At 42.7% G+C, this 17,866-nt stretch overlaps 1 protein-coding gene across 4 annotated transcripts in view; it reads right to left on the reverse strand.

Moving 5' to 3' along the window:
- Positions 1 to 700: 700 nt before the first annotated feature.
- The window catches only part of CWC25 (CWC25 spliceosome associated protein), a 34,560-nt gene continuing 17,394 nt past the window's right edge, over positions 701 to 17,866 (reverse strand). Inside the window, exons 9-11 of one of the 4 annotated variants that reach the window (XM_089901179.1) lie at positions 3,553 to 3,657; positions 2,847 to 3,008; positions 701 to 2,365 (exon numbers count right to left, since the gene is read on the reverse strand). In XM_089901179.1, the coding sequence (XP_089757305.1) occupies positions 2,251 to 2,365; positions 2,847 to 3,008; positions 3,553 to 3,657 (382 nt within the window). In that variant the 3' untranslated portion in view covers positions 701 to 2,250. The remainder of the gene's footprint in view (positions 2,366 to 2,846; positions 3,009 to 3,552; positions 3,658 to 17,866) is intronic. The other 3 variants (XM_022558013.2, XM_089901180.1, XM_022558014.2) reach the window with 3 other exon arrangements.

Consider the following 17,866-nt stretch of genomic DNA (forward strand, 5'->3'; position numbering starts at 1 on the left):
CCCCACGCTCCGCCCTTCCCGCCCCGCCCCAGGGAGCCGGCAGGCCCGCTCCGCACCCCGCCCCCGGGCGGTGCAGCAGCCCCGCAGTCACCAGGCCTTTTCCTCCCTGCCTGGGTGGTATCGCCCGTTTTGGGGAGGCAGCGGCCGCCAGGCCCGCTCCTCCTTCCCGGGCCTGACAGGAACTGAGCTGGCCTCCGCGCGCCTCAGAGCCCCGCGGCCGAGTGGGGAGGGGAGGAGGGCTGGGTAGGTCTCGCTGTCTACCGCGGGAGGGTCTCCCTGTTCGGGGCCCCAAAATTTAGCGTTTGGCTCTTTCCTCAACCTGACGTGCCAAGATGGCGGCGGCGCCACTGCTCCGGAGGGGAGGAGGGGCGGAGGGGCGGGAATGCGAGGAGGGTGGGACGTACCATCCCCACCCCGGGGGAGAGAGGAGGACCACAGCGAGGGGTAAAGTCCTGCCGGGAAGGGGAAGAAACGCCCCCTCGCTGCACCCAGGCGTGGATCTTCCCACTCCCCTGGGCCCCGGGGCTCGCTCCACCCGCAGGACACGCCTCCTCCCCCCAGGGCCAATGAAAGGAGCCAGCCGGGAGCCCTGGGTTTTATGAATGGGTCCCGCTCCCACCCACTGGCTGCCGACCTCCTCCCGCCAAAGGGTCCAGTTAAGGGACAGGCCGGCACCGTAAGACACCTATCCTTCGGTAGAGAATTATAATCATCTTACTCTCTGGCTCACTTGATGAAATCTTTGAGTAAACTGTCCACGGTTTGTTACATAATTCCTCTCAGACTAAGGCTCTCCATTTTATACTGGACACAAATTGCGGATCAATATTGTTCTGTATGGGAATTCGTTACTCAGCACAGGTGGCTTTTTGCACAGTTACAAAAATAAATGTAGCCTTTATTACCAATTAATAAAATAAAAGACATAATTAACCCTAGTATAGGGAAGCAGGATAAGGTGATTAAATGCATAACAAGTGTACGTTACTTTCTCTCTGGGGAAAGACTGGGTTTTAAGCATAACAGTGTCTGGCATCATAAGTGCTCAAAAATATAAATCCAAATTCATTTTAAGCAGAGTTAGGAATTAGCAGAACAAGGAACTGGCCCAGCTAATGTGTGGGTCAAGAGTGCCTAGGACTTCCTGGGTCAAATGAGGGCTTCTGATAAAAGAGAAGGGAAAGGGGTAAAGACAAGGAGATGGATCCCATGAGTCTGGGTTTTTTGTTTTGTTTTGTTTTGTTTAATACCTGACTAAAAAATAATAGCAAACAACTCCTGAAAATCTAGAATTGTAATAAGATTACTACATGATAAAAGGGAAGCCATGAAATAAACAGCTTCCATTATGTTTTCTTTTAAGAGCCAGGGAGCATACTGGTAGTTTGGTCCTGACTACTAAAATCATTTGACTTCAACACTGCACTGCCCACATCAGAGACTGTAAGCAGTGTAAATGGATAGATACCCTAGATCCTATCAATAAACCCAGGCCCCTCCACAACTAGCCAGATTCCAAGAGGAAAGAAAAGCTGACCTGCCTTACTGTGTTACTGGATAACAAGATACAATGTGGTTCTATTACATAGTAAAGTCACTTACCAAACAAGATATTCTAACAAAGCTAACTACTTTTTTTTAAAGCATGTAAAAATTATACATTTGTACATATACACAATATACTTTACAGTTTGAAGATAGTCCAAATAGTTCAACAGTTCATTTAGGGTTTTTTTTTGCATTGTTTTCCCTTCCAGATTCTTTGTCACTCCCTTGGCTCTGCCCTAATCTGACATGATCTGTCACATTATCTACTAAATCAAGTAAATGTTTGTTTACCCTGGTAAGCACAAACTATCTGGGTGACTCTGGGGAGAGAGGTTTCTGAAAGGTCCAGTCTATTCTGAGGTGGCAGAATAGGTTTGTTCACACAGGTGGAGGGAAGAGGCATAAGGGAGCCTCCTTCCAGAGCAAGATGAGTGCTCACACCTTGATGTTCCAGTGCCCACCCATTTAACACAGTTAAGACCTGCTCTGCACCCAGCAAGTTACTGAGGGTCCCATAGAGCAAGTCACACTGGTTCTCAAAAGAAGTGGGCTGTTTTTGGAATCCATGGAGGAGAGTCACTTTGAACAGTGGTGGTTTGACATCTGTGGAAGAAGCCATTTGAACTCTTATAAAGAGAATTTTTAAGGGATCAGCAGCCTCCCTGGAAATTTCAGGAAAACCAGCAAGAGAGGGGATGGCTTTCATCTTTTCATAAAGTTCTTCTCCAGAGCTACTGAGGTTCTCTGTAGAGAGTAGATATTCCGCTTCACCCGATCTTCCAGAGAGGAGGTAGATGCACTCTCTAGCTTCATGCGGCTGGGAAGAGAAGACAGGTGAGTTAAGTAACATGCATTTGTCAACTGGTCAACTATCTGGCAGAGTAAGAAGAAACAGGTTGCTAGCCATAAAGCAGCTGTAGAAGCACAAACTCTCTTAAGCCCATGTAGATAACTTTCGAGTGACTCCATCTGGAACTCAATTTTTTATAAATTTATAAGGGAAATGTATCTGTTTTGGAAAATAAGTCCAAGCTTCATTTGAAAAAGGCTTCCTGAGCCATGAATTCTTAGGAGAAGGCCAAGGAGATTCAGTGAAAATACCAATTCACTTCTCCTCCCCTCAGATGAAAAACGTCCCACTGTCTGGCCAGAAGCTGGTAGTAGTAACAATGGTGTCTGGGGGCTGAGCTCCGCACCAACACAGAAACACTGGGAACACAATGAATGAACCAGTTGCCCAACTGCCTCCTTGGGACCATCGCCACAAAAGCTGATAGGCAGGAAAATGATGCACTCACTGGATAAACTTCCCATCCCGGGAGTCTAGCTTTTCCAGCCTCTGCTCCCGTTCATCGTCCTTAGCGTGCCTCTTGAGGATGTTCAGCCTCTCTTCCTCCCGCCACTTGGCGTTTTCCATCATCTCTTGCCGTTTTCGCTCTAGCTCCTCTGATGAGAGCTTTCTGTTGAACACAAAAATCACCCTAAGATCTACTTCTCTCCCAGCAACAACAACAACAAATAGAGAAACACCACAGGGAGAAGAGAAACCAAGTAGGACCCCAGGTTCTCCAGCCCATGGCTCTCTTCTCTCAGAAATGCCCAGCCCAGTGCCACACTCAGCATGAGTTTCCTTCCTTCCTAATATCTTATTCAGGTGGTTGCACTCAAATTTCAAAGACTTTTAGTGAAGGATTCCATACTCTCACTCAGTAATCTCTGGAGTAATTACTCTGAAACATTAAATACAAAAAAATAAACCGAGAACTAATCAGGAGCCTCAGGCTATGGCAATTATATTCCAGTTGTTTGCTCAACAACTTATAAAACAGGGGACTAAGTTCATCCACGTAACGGTTAACATCTGCCACCTACCCACTAGAGGTGCTTAGAAATTCATGGACGTAGTGCATGAGTATACCACTTTAGGACTAAGCTAGAAGCAAGATGCCTGAAGAATTCAATTTAGCCTCGGACAGTAATAGGTAGGTCTTTCCTGGCACTCACTGCAAATGAAGAGCAAGAGGAGGAGGTGATGAACCAGCTCGATCACTACCGATGTCAGACATCCATATCCATTGCTTCTCAAATTTGTGTGATGTACTGATTCCCCTTTAAAAGGAAAAATAATTATCGGAGTCCCATAAGGGAGTGGGAGCCCAATTTTGAGAAAATTAAGATACTAAAATTTGACATTTAGTTACCTATAGCGAAATGAAAAGCCTCCTCTTCAAAAACCCCACTAACTAAAATACATAAAAGCACAAGAAGATGGAAGAGGAAATAACACTAAATAAGAGATGTGAACAAATTGTCAGAAGATGGAAGTGGATGAAGGAGTAGTAACCACTTTAACAGATTAGAGGAAACTGAATCCTAAGTGCCTGATACTGATCAGAAGCAAGATATTCACAATGCAAAACCCAGGAAAGGTTCAGGGACTGCAGGAACCAAGCACTTTGGAGGGTGGTGCACAGGGTTGAAAACAAAGGGACTAATTTAAGGTCTGTATAAGGAGCAATTAAGACATTCTGGGGTCCTCATGCCTGACTCGGGGAAGCCCGTGACTACTCTCCCGAACATCTACAGGAGACCCTCCAGAAGGCAGACCCTCCAGTAGTTTCTGAGAAATTGAACCACACAGGAGAATGACACCAGACAGGTACATGTAAAAGAATGAAATTAGAACATTTTCTCACATCACATAACAAAAATAAACTCAAAATGGATTAAAGACCTAAATGTAAGACCGGAAACCATAAAACTCCTAGTTTTGTGGACGTGGAGTTCATCTCTCTCCACGGATACATGAGGAATACATCTATAAATACAACAATTCTCACAGAACACTGGCTGAAAACTAGCAGAAGACCTTGGACGCCAGAAAGGACTATAAAGATCCCTGCATAACTGGGTAGGACGGAAAAAAAAGAAGGGAGAAGGAGGAGGAAAGGAAGCGGATGGGGACCTGCACTCTGGGGCGGGGGAGCTGAAGCAGAGGAGAGAGTCCTGAATTCGGGGTAACCCCCTCTCCGACGGGAAAATCGATTGGGACAGAAGGGAAGCATTTGAGGCTGTTGGAAGAGGGTGAAGTGGCCAGTCTGTGGCAGATGGGACAGAGTGAGAAATACACAGATGGTCCGTACCGCGGGCCTGCGGGCCCCAGACTGGGACGTGTGTTCACAGGTGTGCAAGGGGGCTGGGAGCTGGTGCATGGGGACTGGAGAACGGGCCCAGAGTGAGAACCGCTGCTGGATGTGGGAAGATGAACTGAGGGGACGAGAGGGAGGAAATCAGCAGGAAATGCCTATGTAGGACGACTGGACTGCCATGAAAGCAGGCGCTACTGCTGAGTCACATGCATGGGGGTGAGCCACTACTGTAACCTCTCTCTCCCCACACGCCGGCGCCTGCCAATGACAATAAAAGAAGCCCGCTCAGGGCTGGCCCTCACACGCCTGCTGCCGGATGCCAGAAAAACCCCGGCCAGGGCTGGCCCTCACGTGCCTTATGCTGGGCGCCAGAAAAGGCCCTCACTAGGGCCATATCTCTTGCGCTCGTGGCCGCCGGCTTCCCTGCGCATTTGGCACGGCCCGGGCTCCCGCGATCCAAGCAGTCAGACCACCTCTGTACCCCGTCCTCACAGGGGCAGACCCAAGAGCTCCAAGGAAGCCTCAGGACCAGACTCCTGTGGGTGGACCACACACAGAGGTGGGGATAAAACCAAAGCTGAACGCCAGGGACAGGGTAACTAAGGAAGAAGATTGAAAATCTTTCCATCAGCTATACAAGCTGCAGATTAAATCCCCAGGATCAGCTAGGTAGACCCTGCGTCTATGGAATATCTGAGTAGACAATGAGTGTTTCCCACAAATGAAAACGGTCTAGCTCTGGCAGCTGTGGACTTTGGGGGCAAGCACACACAGGAACTGTGCCAGATCAGAGTCTGAGTGGTGCTCACAGGGCCCACAGCAGGTCCAGAGACCAGCCCAGAGGCAGAGGAGCCTCTTGGGGAGGCGGAGGTGGGCTGTGGCTCATGGCATGTGAAAGGACACTTACAGCAGAGACCCCAGGGAAACATAATTATTATTATTAATTTTATTATGTTTTGATTCATTCTGTTGTTGGTTCTAGCTTTTTTTTTTGGTTTCTTTTTTTGTTTGTTGTTGCGTTAGTTTTTTTTTTCAGTCTTTTGGGATCTCCATGTTTTATTACATATTTTTATTGTTTTTATTTTTTATACAATTTTATTTTTACTTTGCTCTTCTGCTGTTCTGTGTTCTTTTCCCTTATTTTCTTCCTTCCTCATTTTCTTTTTCTTTTTTGAATCTTTTCATTTCTACTTTGTTTTTCTGTCGTCCTGTGTTTTTTTCCATTTTTATTTTCTTTCATTATTATTATTTTTTTAATCATTTTAATCGGTTTGTTCTGTTTCCTTGCTTTACTCCTCAGCTGGCACACTGCTTTGGTTTTGTTTTTAGATCATGTGTTTTTGTTAGTTTTAATCCTAATTGTTTGATTTCATTTGTGAGTTCTTCTCTTTGTCTGGTTCTCCTGCTTTTTGTTTTACTGGGCTCTGTTTTTGTTTCTTTTACATGAGTATGTGCTTCCTTGTTTCTGCTTTTGTTTGTTTGATTTTGTTTTTACCATTTCTCCAGGGTTTTGTCTTTTTCTTTAATATATTTTCTATTTTATTGTTTTATATTTCTGTTTCTACGTTGCTTTTCTGTTGTTCTGTCTTCTTTCCCCTTTCTCTGTCTTCTTTTTTTTATATCACTTTTTGTCAGTTTGTTTCGTTTCTTTGCTTCATTCTTCGGTTGGTGCTCTGCTTTGGTTTTGTTTTGGGGCTTCTGTCAGCTTTCTTCTTAATTGTATGATTTCGTTCTTGGGTTCTTTTGTTTGTCTGGTTGTTACCTTGCTATTTGATTTATTTAGTTCTGTTCTTGTTTCTTTGGTGTGTGTGTTTCCTTGTTTCTGTTTGTTTGATTTTACTGTTTACCATTTGTCTGGGGTTTTGTTAGTCTATTTTTTAATCCCCTTTATTGCTGGGATGAGCGACTTGCGGGGTCTTGGTCCTTCAACCACAAGTCGGGCCTGGGATTCTGGAGTGGGAGCACCAAGTCCAGGATGCTGGACCAATAGAGAATTCCTGGCCCCAGGGGAGATTAATCGCAGAGAGCTCTCACGGAGGCCTCTATATGAATCCAAGACCTGGCTCCGCCCAACTGCCAGCAGCTCCCAGTGCTGGATGCATCACACCAAACACCAAGCAACAAACAAGACAGGAACACAAACCCACCCATCAGCACACAGACTACCTAAAGTCATACTAAGCTCACAGACACCCCAAAACACACCACCTGACACGGCCCTACGCAGCAGAGGGAAAAGACTCAGCTCCACCCACCAGAACGCAGGCACCAGGCCCTCCCATCAGCAGGCCTACACAAGACACTGGACCAACCCCACAACCGGGGGCAGAGAACAGGAGCAAGAGGAACTACAAGCCTGCACCCTAGGGAAAGGAGACATCAAATACTGTAAATTGGACAAAATGAGAAGACAGAGAAATATCTTACAGACAAAGGAGCAAGATAAAAACCCACAAGACCAAATAAATGAGGGGGAAATAGGCAAACTACCTGAAAAAGAATTCAGAGTAATGATAGTAAAGACGATCCAAAATCTTGGAAATAGAATAGAGAAAATATAAGAAACCTTTAACAAGGACCTAGAAGAACTAAAGAGCAAACAAACAGTCATGAACAACACAATAACTGAAATTAAAAATACTGCAGAAGGAATCAATAGCAAAATAACTGAGGCAGAAGAACGGATACGTGAGCTGGAAGACAGAATGGTGGAAATAACTGCCGCACAGCAGAATAAAGAAAAAAGAATGAAAAGAATGGAGGCCAGTCTCACAGACCTCTGGGCCAACATTAAGTACACCAACATTCGAATTATAGGCATCCCAGAAAAAGAAGAAAAAAAGAAAGGGTCTGAGAAAATATTTTAAGAGATTATGGTTAAAAACTTCCCCAACATGGGAAAGGAAATAGTCAATCAAGTCCAGGAAGCACAGAGTCCCACAAAGATTAAAGCCAAGGAGAAACACGCCAAGACACATATTAATCAAACTAACAAAAACTAAAAACACAAAGAAAAAATATTAAAAGCAGCAAGGGAAAAGCAACAAATAACATACAAGGGAATCCCCATAAGGATAACAGCTGATCTTTCAGCAGAAACTCTACAGGCCAGAAGGGAGTGGCAAGATATATTTAAAGTGATGAAAGGGCAAAACCCACAACCAAGATTACTCTACCCAGCAAGGATCTCATTCAGATTTGACGGAGAAATCAAAAGCTTTACAGAGAAGCAAAAGTTGAGAGAATTCAGCACCACAAAACCAGCTTTACAACAAATGCTAAAGGAACTTCTCTAGGCAGGAAACACAAGAGAAGGAAAAGACCTACAATAACAAACCGAAACAATTAAGAAAATGGTAATAGGAACATACATATTGATAACTACCTTAAATGTAAATGGATTAAATGCTCCAACCAAAAGACACAGACAGGCTGAATGGATACAAAAACAAGACGCATATATATGCTGTCTACAAGAGACCCACTTCAGACCTAGGGACACATACAGACCGAAAGTGAGGGGATGGAGAAAGATATTGCATGCAAATGGAAATCAAAAGAAAGCTGGAGTAGCAATACTCATATAAGACAAAATAGACTTTAAAATAAAGACTATTACAAGACACAAGGAAGGACACTATATAATCATCAAGGGATCACTCCAAAAAGAAGATATAATTGTATTTTTGTAAATATCTATGGACCCAACATAGGAGCACATCAATAAGTAAGGCAAATGCTAACAGCCATAAAAGGGGCACTCAACAGCAACACAGTAATAGTAGGTGACTTTAACACCCCACTTACACCAAAGGACAGATAATCCAAACAGAAAATAAATAAGGAAACACAAGCTTTAAATGACACATTAGACCAGGTGGACTTAATTGATATTTATAGGACATTCCATCCAAAAACAACAGAATACACTTTCTTCTCAAGGGCACACATAACATTCTCCAGGACAGATCACATCTTGGGTCACAAATCAAGCCTCGGTAAATTTAAGAAAACTGAAATCGTATCAAGCATCTTTTCCGACCACAATGCTATGAGACTAGATATCAATTACAGGAATAAAACCTGTAAAAAATACAAACACATGGAGATTAAACAATATGCTACTAAGCAACCAAGAGATCACTGAAGAAATCAAAGAGGAAATCAAAAAATACCTACAGACAAATGACAATGAAAACAAAACAACCCAAAACCTATGGGCTGCAGCAAAAGCAGTTCTAAGAGGGAAGTTTATAGCAATACAATCCTACCTCAAGAAACAAGAAACATCTCAAATAAACAACCTAAGCTTACACCTAAAGCAATTAGAGAAAGAAGAACAAAAAACCTCCAAAGTTAGCAGAAGGAAAAAAATCATAAAGATCAGATAAGAAATAAATGAAAATGAAATGAGGGAAACAATAGCAAAGACCAATAAAACTAAAAGCTGGTTCTTTGAGAAGACAAACAAAATTGATAAACCATTAGCCAGACTCATCAGGAAAAATAGGGAGAAGACTCAAATCAACAGAATTAGAAATGAAAAATAACAACTGACACGGCAGAAATACAAAGGATCATGAGAGACTACTACAAGCAATTATATGCCAATAAAATGGACATCCTGGAAGAAATGGACAAATTCTTAGAAAAGTACAACCTTCCAAGACTGAACCAGGAAGAAACAGAAAACATGAACAGACCAATCACAAGCACTGAAATTGAGACTGTGATTAAAAACCTTCCAACAGGGGCTTCCCTGGTGGCGCAGTGGATAAGAATCTGCCTGCCAATGCAGGGGACATGGGTTCGATCCCTGGTCTGGGAAGATCCCACATGCCGTGGAGCAACTAAGCCTGTGCGCCACAACTACTGAGCCTGCACTCTAGAGCCTGCGATCCACAACTACTGAAGGCCACATGCCTAGAGCTTGTGCTCCGCAACAAGAGAAGCCACAACAATAAGAAGCCCATGCACCGCAACGAAGAGTAGCCCCCACTCGCTGCAGCTACTAGAGAAAGCCCACGCACAGCAACAAAGACCCAACACAGCCACAAATAAAAAACAAATACATAAATAAATTTATTTAAAAAAAAACCAAAACCTTCCAACAAACAAAAGCCCAGGACCCGATGGCTTCACAGGCGAATTCTATCAAACATTTACAGAAAAGCTAACACCTATCCTTCTCAAACTCTTCCAGAATAATGCATACTCCAAAATGCATTCTATGAGGCCACCATCACCCTGATACCAAACCCAAAGATGTCACAAAAAAAGAAAATTACAGGCCAATATCACTGATGAACATAGATGCAAAAATCCTCAACAAAATATTAGCAAACAGAATCCAATAGCACATTAAAAGGATCGCACCCCATGATCAAGTGGGGTTTATCTCAGGAATGCAAGGATTCTTCAAAATACGCAAATCAATCAATGTGACATACCACAGTAACAAACTGAAGGATAAAAACCATATGATCATCTCAGTAGACGCAGAGAAAGCTTTTGACAAAATTCAACACCCATTTATGATAAAAACTCTCCAGAAAGTGGGCATAGAGGGAACCTACCTCAACATAATAAAAGCCATATGTGACAAACCCACAGCCAACATCATTCTCAATGGTGAAAAACTGAAAGCATTTCCTCTAAGATCAGGAGCAAGACAAGGGTGCCCACTCACACCACTATAATTCAAAATAGTTTTGGAAGTTTTAGCCACACCAGTCAGAGAAGAAAAAGAAATAAAAGGAATCCAAATAGAAAAAGAAGTAGTAAAAATGTCACTGTTTGCAGATGACATGATACTATAGACAGAAAATCCTAAAGATGCCACCAGAAAACTACTAGAGCTAATCAATGAATCTGGTAAAGTAGCAGGATACAAAATTAATGCACAGCAATCTCTTGCATTCCTAAACACTAGCAACAAAAAATCAGAAAGAGAAATCAAGGAAACACTCTCATTTACCACTGCAACAAAAAGAATAAAATACCTAGGAATAAACCTACCTAAGGAGGCAAAAGACCTATATGCAGAAAACTATAAGACACTGATGAAAGAAATCCAAGATGATACAAACAGATGGAAAGATATACCATGTTCTTGGATTGGAAGAATCAACAACGTGAAAATAACTGTACTACCCAAAGCAATCTACAGATTCAATGCAATCCCTATCACATTACCAATGGCATTTTTCACAGAACTAGAACAAAAAATTTTACTATTTGTATGGAAACACAAAAGACCCTAATAGCCAAAGCAATCTTGAGAAAGAAAAACGGCACTGAAGCAATCAGGCTCCCTGACTTCAGACTATACTACAAAGCTACAGTAATCAAGACAGTATGGTACTGGCACAAAAACAGAAATATAGATCAACGGAACAGGATACAAAGCCCAGAGATAAACCCACACACATATGGTCACCTTATCTTTGACAAAGGAGGCAAGAATATACAATGGAGAAAAGACAGCCTCTTCAATAAGTGCACCTGGGAAAACTGGACAGCTACATGTAAAAGAATGAAATTAGAACAATTCCTAAAACCATACACAAAAACAAACTCAAAATGGATTAAAGACCTAAATGTAAGGCCAGACATTATAAAACTCTTAGAAGAAAACATAGGCAGAACTCTCTTTGACATAAGTCACAGCAAGATCTTCTCTGACCCACCTCCTACACTAAGGGAAATAAAATCAAAAATAAACAAGTGGGACCTAATGAAACTTAACAGCTTTTGCACAGCAAAGGAAATCATAAACAAGACAGAAAGACAGCCCTCAGAACGGGAGAAAATATTTGCAAATGAAGCAACTGACAAAGGATTAATCTCCAAAATTTACAAGCAGCTCATGCAGCTCAATATCAAAAAAACAACCCAGGGGCTTCCCCAGTGGCACAGTGGTTGAGAGTCCACCTGCCGATGCAGGGGACACGGGTTCGTGCCCTGGTCCAGGAGGATCCCACATGCTGTGGAGCGGCTGGGCCCGTGAGCCATGGCCGCTGAGCCTGCGCGTCCGGAGCCTGTGCTCCGCAACGGGAGAGGCCACAACAGTGAGAGGCCCACATACCACACACACACACAAAAAAAAACAAAAACAAACAAAAAAACCCAACCCAATCCAAAACTGGGCAGAAGACCTAAATAGACATTTCTCCAAAGATGATATACAGATTGCCAACAAACACATGAAAAGATGCTCAGCATCACTAATCATTAGAGAAATGCAAATCAAAACTACAACGAGAGGGCTTCCCTGGTGGCGCAGTGGTTGAGAGTCTGCCTGCCGATGCAGGGGACACGGGTTCGTGCCCCGGTCCGGGAAGATCCCACATGCCGCGAAGCGGCTGGGCCCGTGAGCCATGGCCACTAAGCCTGCGCGTCCAGAGCCTGTGCTCCGCAATGGGAGAGGCCACAACAGTGAGAGGACTGCGTATGGCCAAAAAAAAAAAAAAAAAAACCACAATGAGGTATCACCTCACACCAGTCAGAATGGCCATCATCAAAAAATCTACAAACAATAAATGCTGAAGAGGGGGTGGAGAATAGGGAACCCTCCTGCACTGTTGGTGGGAATGTAAATGGATACAGCCACTGTGGAGAACAGTATGGAGGTTTTTTAAAAAACTAAAAATAGAACTACCATATGACCCAGCAATCCCACTCCTGGGCAAATACCCTGAGAAAACCATAATTCAAAAAGATACATGTACCACAATGTTCATTGCAGCACTATTTACAATTGCCAAAACATGGAAGCAACCTAAACATCCATCGACAGATGAATGGATAAAGAAGGTGTGGCATTTATATACAATGGAATATTACTCAGCCATAAAAAGGAATGAAATTGAGTTATTTGTAATGAGGTGGATGGACCCAGAGTCTACCATACAAAGTGAAGTAAGTCAGAAAGAGAAAATCAAATACTGTATGCTAACGCACATATATGGAATCTAAAAAACCGGTACTGATGAACCTAGTGGCAGGGCAGGAGTAAAGACACAGATGTAGAGAACAGACTTGAGGACACAGAGTGGGAAGGGGAAACTGGGACAAAGTGAGAGAGTAGCACTGACATACATACACTACCAAATGTAAAATGGATGGCTAGTGGGAAGCTGCTCCATAGCACAGGGAGATCAGTTCGATGCTTTGTGGTGACCTAGAGGGGTGGGATAGGGAGGATGGGAGGAAGCCTCAAGAGGGAGGGGATATGGGAATATGTGTATACTTACAGCTGATTCACTTTGTTGTACAACAGAAACTAACACAACATTGTAAAGCAATTATAATCCAATAAAGATATTTTTAAAAATAATATATAAAAAAAGAAACATAGGCAGAACATTCTTTGACATAAGTCACAGCAATTATTTGTTTAGATCTGTCTCCTCAGACAAAGGAAACAAAAGCCAAAATAAACAAATGGGACCTGATTATACTTGAAAGCTTTTGCACAGCAAAGGAAACTATCAACAAAACAAAAAAAACGAGACTTCCCTGGTAGCACAATGGTTAAGAATCCACCTGGCAATGCAGGGGACATGGGTTTGAACCCTGGTCCAGGAAGATCCCACATGCCGCACAGCATCTAAGCCCGTGTGCCACAACTACTGAGCCTCCGCTCTAGAGCCCATAAGCCACAACTACTGAGCCCGCATGCCACAAGTACTGAGCCCACACGCCTAGAGCCCATGCTCCGCAGCAAGAGAAGCCACTGCAGTGAGAAGCCCGCACACAATGGAGAGTAGCCCCCACTCGCTGCAACTAGAGAAGGCCCGTGCGCAGCTATGGAGACCCAATGCAGCCAAAAATAAATAAATTAATTAACTTAAAAAAAAAAAAGAAATACAGCTGATTTAAAAAAAAACCTACTGAATGGGAAAAATATATTTGCAAATGATATGACTGACAAAGAGTTAATATCCAAATTACATAAGCAGCTCAAACAACTCAATATCAGAACAAACAACCCAATTAAAAAATGAGCAGGAGACCTGAATAGACATTTTTCCAAAGAAGATATAGTCTTCTATATCTTCTTGTGCATGTTGGCTAGTCTTCTTATAGTCAACATGTACATGAAAAGATGCTCAACACTGCTAATCATCAGGGAAATGAAACCAAAACCACAATGAGATATCACCTCACACCTGAAGAATGGCTGGTGTCAAAAAGACCACAAAAAAAAAAAAAAAAAAAAAAAGACCACAAATAACAAAGGTCAGTGAGGATGTGGAGAAAAGGGAACCCTACTTACCCTGATGGTGGGAATGTAAATTAGTGCAGCCACTATGGAAAGCAGTATGGAGTTTCTTCAAAAAAGTAAACATAGAACTACCATATGATCCAGCAATTCCACTCTTTTTTTTTTGCCACGCCATGCAAGATCTTTGTTCCCTGACCAGGGATCGAACCCATGCCCCCGGCAGTGGAAGCACAGAGTCCTAACCACTGGACTGCCAGGGAATTCCCAGCAATTCCACTCTTGAGTATGTATCCAGAGAAAATAAAAACACTAATTTGAAAAGATACATGCACCCCAATGTTCATAGCAGCATTATTTATAATAGCCAAGATATGAAGCAACCTAAGTGTCCATCAACAGAAGACTGGATAAAGAAGATGTGGTATATAATGGAATATTACTCAGCCATAAAGAAGAATGAAAATTTTGCCATTTGCAACAACATGGATGGACTTGGAGGATATTATGCTTAGTAAAATAACTCAGAGGAAGACTGTATGTTATTACTTATATGTGGAATCTAAAAAATGATACAAATGAATGACTATAACAAAATAGAAAACAGACACACAGATGTAGAGAACAAACTAGTGGTAAACAGTGGGGAGGGGGATGGAGGAGGAACAAGATAAGAGTAGGGGACTAAGAGGTACAAACTACTATGTATAAAATAAATATGATACAAGGATATATTATACTGCACAGGGAATATAGCCAATATTTTATAATAACTTTAAATGGAGTATAATCTATAAAAATATTGAATCACTATGTTGTACACCTGAAACTGATATATTATAAATAAACTACACTTTAAAAAAAGGTGTCTATTGGGGCTTCCCTCGTGGCGCAGTGGTTGAGAGTCCACCTGCCAATGCAGGGAACATGGGTTTGTGCCCCGGTCCGGGAAGATCCCACATGCCGCGGAGCAGCTGGGCCTGTGAGCTATGGCCGCTGGGCCTGCGTGTCCGGAGCCTGTGCTCCACAACAGGAGAGGCCCACGTACCGCAAAAAAAAAAAACAAAAAAAAAAACGGTGTCTATTATTTGATCAGAACAATTAAAGAAATTGTGCCTTAATAATAGTAATTAATGCAAGAATAGTAACTCCATTTTCTATTTCCTATTGCCACCTTTGTTCTGGGCAATTTACAAGCCCAACAGAAGGAATTTTAGCCACTTCTGGGGTGTGACCTTATAGTAGTGATTTTTGTTAGTCTGTTTTGAGCATACACATTTTTTTAAATTATAAGTGTTGTGGGGCTTCCCTGGTGGCGCAGTGCCTGAGAATCTGCCTGCCAATGCAGGGGACGTGGGTTTGAGCCCTGGTCCAGGAAGATTCCGCATGCCACAGAGCAGCTAAGCTCGTGTACCACAACTAGTGAGCCTCTGCTCTGGAGCCTGCGAGCCACAACTACTGAGCCTGCATGCCACAACTACTGAAGCCCGCGCACCTAGAGCCCGTGCTCTGCAACAAGACAGGTCACCATAATGAGAAGCCTGCACACCACAATGAAGAGGGGCCCCCTCTCGCTGCAACTGGAGAAAGCCCACGCACAGCATGGAAGACTCAACGCAGTCAAAAATAAATTAATTAAATAAATTTTTAAAAAAAAGGGTTGTGATATCGTGATATCTGTCACATATAGAATGCATAAACAAGGTCCTACTGTAGAGCACAGGGAACTGTATTCAATATCCTGTGGTAAGCCATAATGGAAAAGACTATGAAGAAGAATGTGCATGTGTGTGTGTGTGTGTGTGCGTAACTGAATCACTCTGCTGTACAGCAGAAATTAATACAACATTGCAAATCAACTATACTTGAATAATTTTTTTTTAAGTGCTGTGTTGACTATAAGAAATTTAGGAAGCACTGAAAGCAATGGAAAAATAATGTGGAATCCCTGTCCCCCAAAAAAAACTTAAGAGAAAAAAAAAGTCTTAGTCTGTAAAAATCGCTTTAAATTGAGAGCCTCACTGCTAAAGAAAAGCTTCATCCTTCAGCTGACAAGAAAGTTGTTTTAGATCACTAATTAAAACAAAACATACATACAAAAGAGAACTCAAAAAATTTTAAATCCTTACAGAACTCTCAGGCCCTTGAGGAAATATCCAGTGACTCTCAATCTGAGAAACAGTGGAACTAGTGCTAAGAAAGGTTTTACAGCCAAAACTTTTCTTTTGTCTTAATTCAGCACCATCTTGGTTACATCTTTGGTGTTCAACTCCCTGGAACACCAAACCAAAACAAAGAGATATCATAGAATCCATGCTTTCAAGTTTCTGTGTTTCCATTCCTGGAAGACAAAAGTCTTGAGGGCTCTAACTCACTTTATTTATTTATTTTTTAAAATTTTACTGGGACTTCCCTGGTGGCACGGTGGTTAGGAATCTGCCTGCCAATGTAGGGGACACAGGTTCAAGCCTTGGTCCGGGAAGATCCCACATGCCGTGGAGCAACTAAGCCCATGTGCCACAACTACTGAGCCTGAGCTCTGGAGCCCATGAGCCACAACTACTGAGCCCAAGTGCCACAACTACTGAAGCCCACATGCCTAAAGCCCGTGCTCCGCAACAAGAGAAGCCACCGCAATGAGAAGTCCGCACACCGCAACGAAGAATAGCCCCTACTAGCTGCAACTAGAGAAAGCCCGCACAGCATCGAAGACCCAACGTAGCCAAAAATAATAAATAAATTTATTTTAAAAAAAAACTTTATTGAAGTATTGGTCCTATACAGTAGGACCTTGTTGTTTATTCTAACTCATTTTAAATCACAAAATTCAACAAAGATTCTAAGGGCGATAAGAAAGGCTGACAAAGTGAGACAAATTTAAGTGACGGCAGATGGCAAAAGAGACAGAAAAACAAAGCGGGATCTGAAAAAGCAGACCTTGCGCTGACCAAGAGCCTTAAAATACATCAAAAAATATACACTCATGAGCAGCCATCCCTACGAACAGCATGAATTACAGCACAGCAGAAGAACTGACCCAGTGTCACCAATAAAAGATTAAATTATGCATAATATACCCTCCCTCTCTGGGAAGGCAGGGAAATATGTTCATGGGTATTTTGGAAAGTTGCCAGTGAAAATGAAACATTAAACTTAGGGAATCAGGCAATTAAAAGTTAAAAGGGACTTTAGGGTTTGCCTCTCTTCTAACAGCATACTGAATAAAAGAGGTTGTTATGAACTCTCAGTGGTTCTCAGTGCTGGTTGTGCACTGGAACTACTGGGATGTTTTAAAAATACTGATGTCTGGGCCCATCCCCAGAGATTGTGATGTAATAGGGCTGGGGTGCAACAAGGGATTGATTGGGATTTTGGTTTTTCTTTAAGCTTTCCAGGTGATTCTAATGTGCAGCCAACGGGGGGAGGCAGTTAAAGGAAGTACACAAAAGTTGCCCAAGTCAACTAAACTTTTTTTTTTTTATGAGATCTTCGTTCCTTGACCAGGGATTGAACTGGAGCCCACGGCAGTGAAAGCGCCGAGTCGTAACCACTGGACTGCGAGGGAATTCCCTCATCTAAACTTCTAAGAGCAATCGAGACCCCTAGGGACAGCCTTTCATGGGCACAGCCAACTCCCCTCAGGTCCCATGACCGCACACCCATGTTCTGTCTGACCCACACCACACCCAACTCATACACAGAGTTTATCTTAGGGTGTCTGCCCTCAAGGAGACCACCTTCTTGCTTCCCTTTCAGCTGATGCCTCAAGAAAGGAGCATACTCTTAAGAAAAGCTTCCTGTAGAAATCTCTGTGAGAATAACATGTTTACAGGTGTTGAGAGACAATCACTTAGTGAATTGGTCATTAGTTCAATAGTTCAAAACTATTTACTTTGTCCTTTCAATGTGACTCGCACGGGGTGGGGGGCAGGGCAGATGGTTA

Source organism: Delphinapterus leucas, chromosome 19, assembly GCF_059928025.1.
Source record: "Delphinapterus leucas isolate spDelLeu-1000000601 "Yukka" chromosome 19, BTC_Dleu_Yukka2, whole genome shotgun sequence".
Classification (NCBI taxonomy): domain Eukaryota; kingdom Metazoa; phylum Chordata; class Mammalia; order Artiodactyla; family Monodontidae; genus Delphinapterus; species Delphinapterus leucas.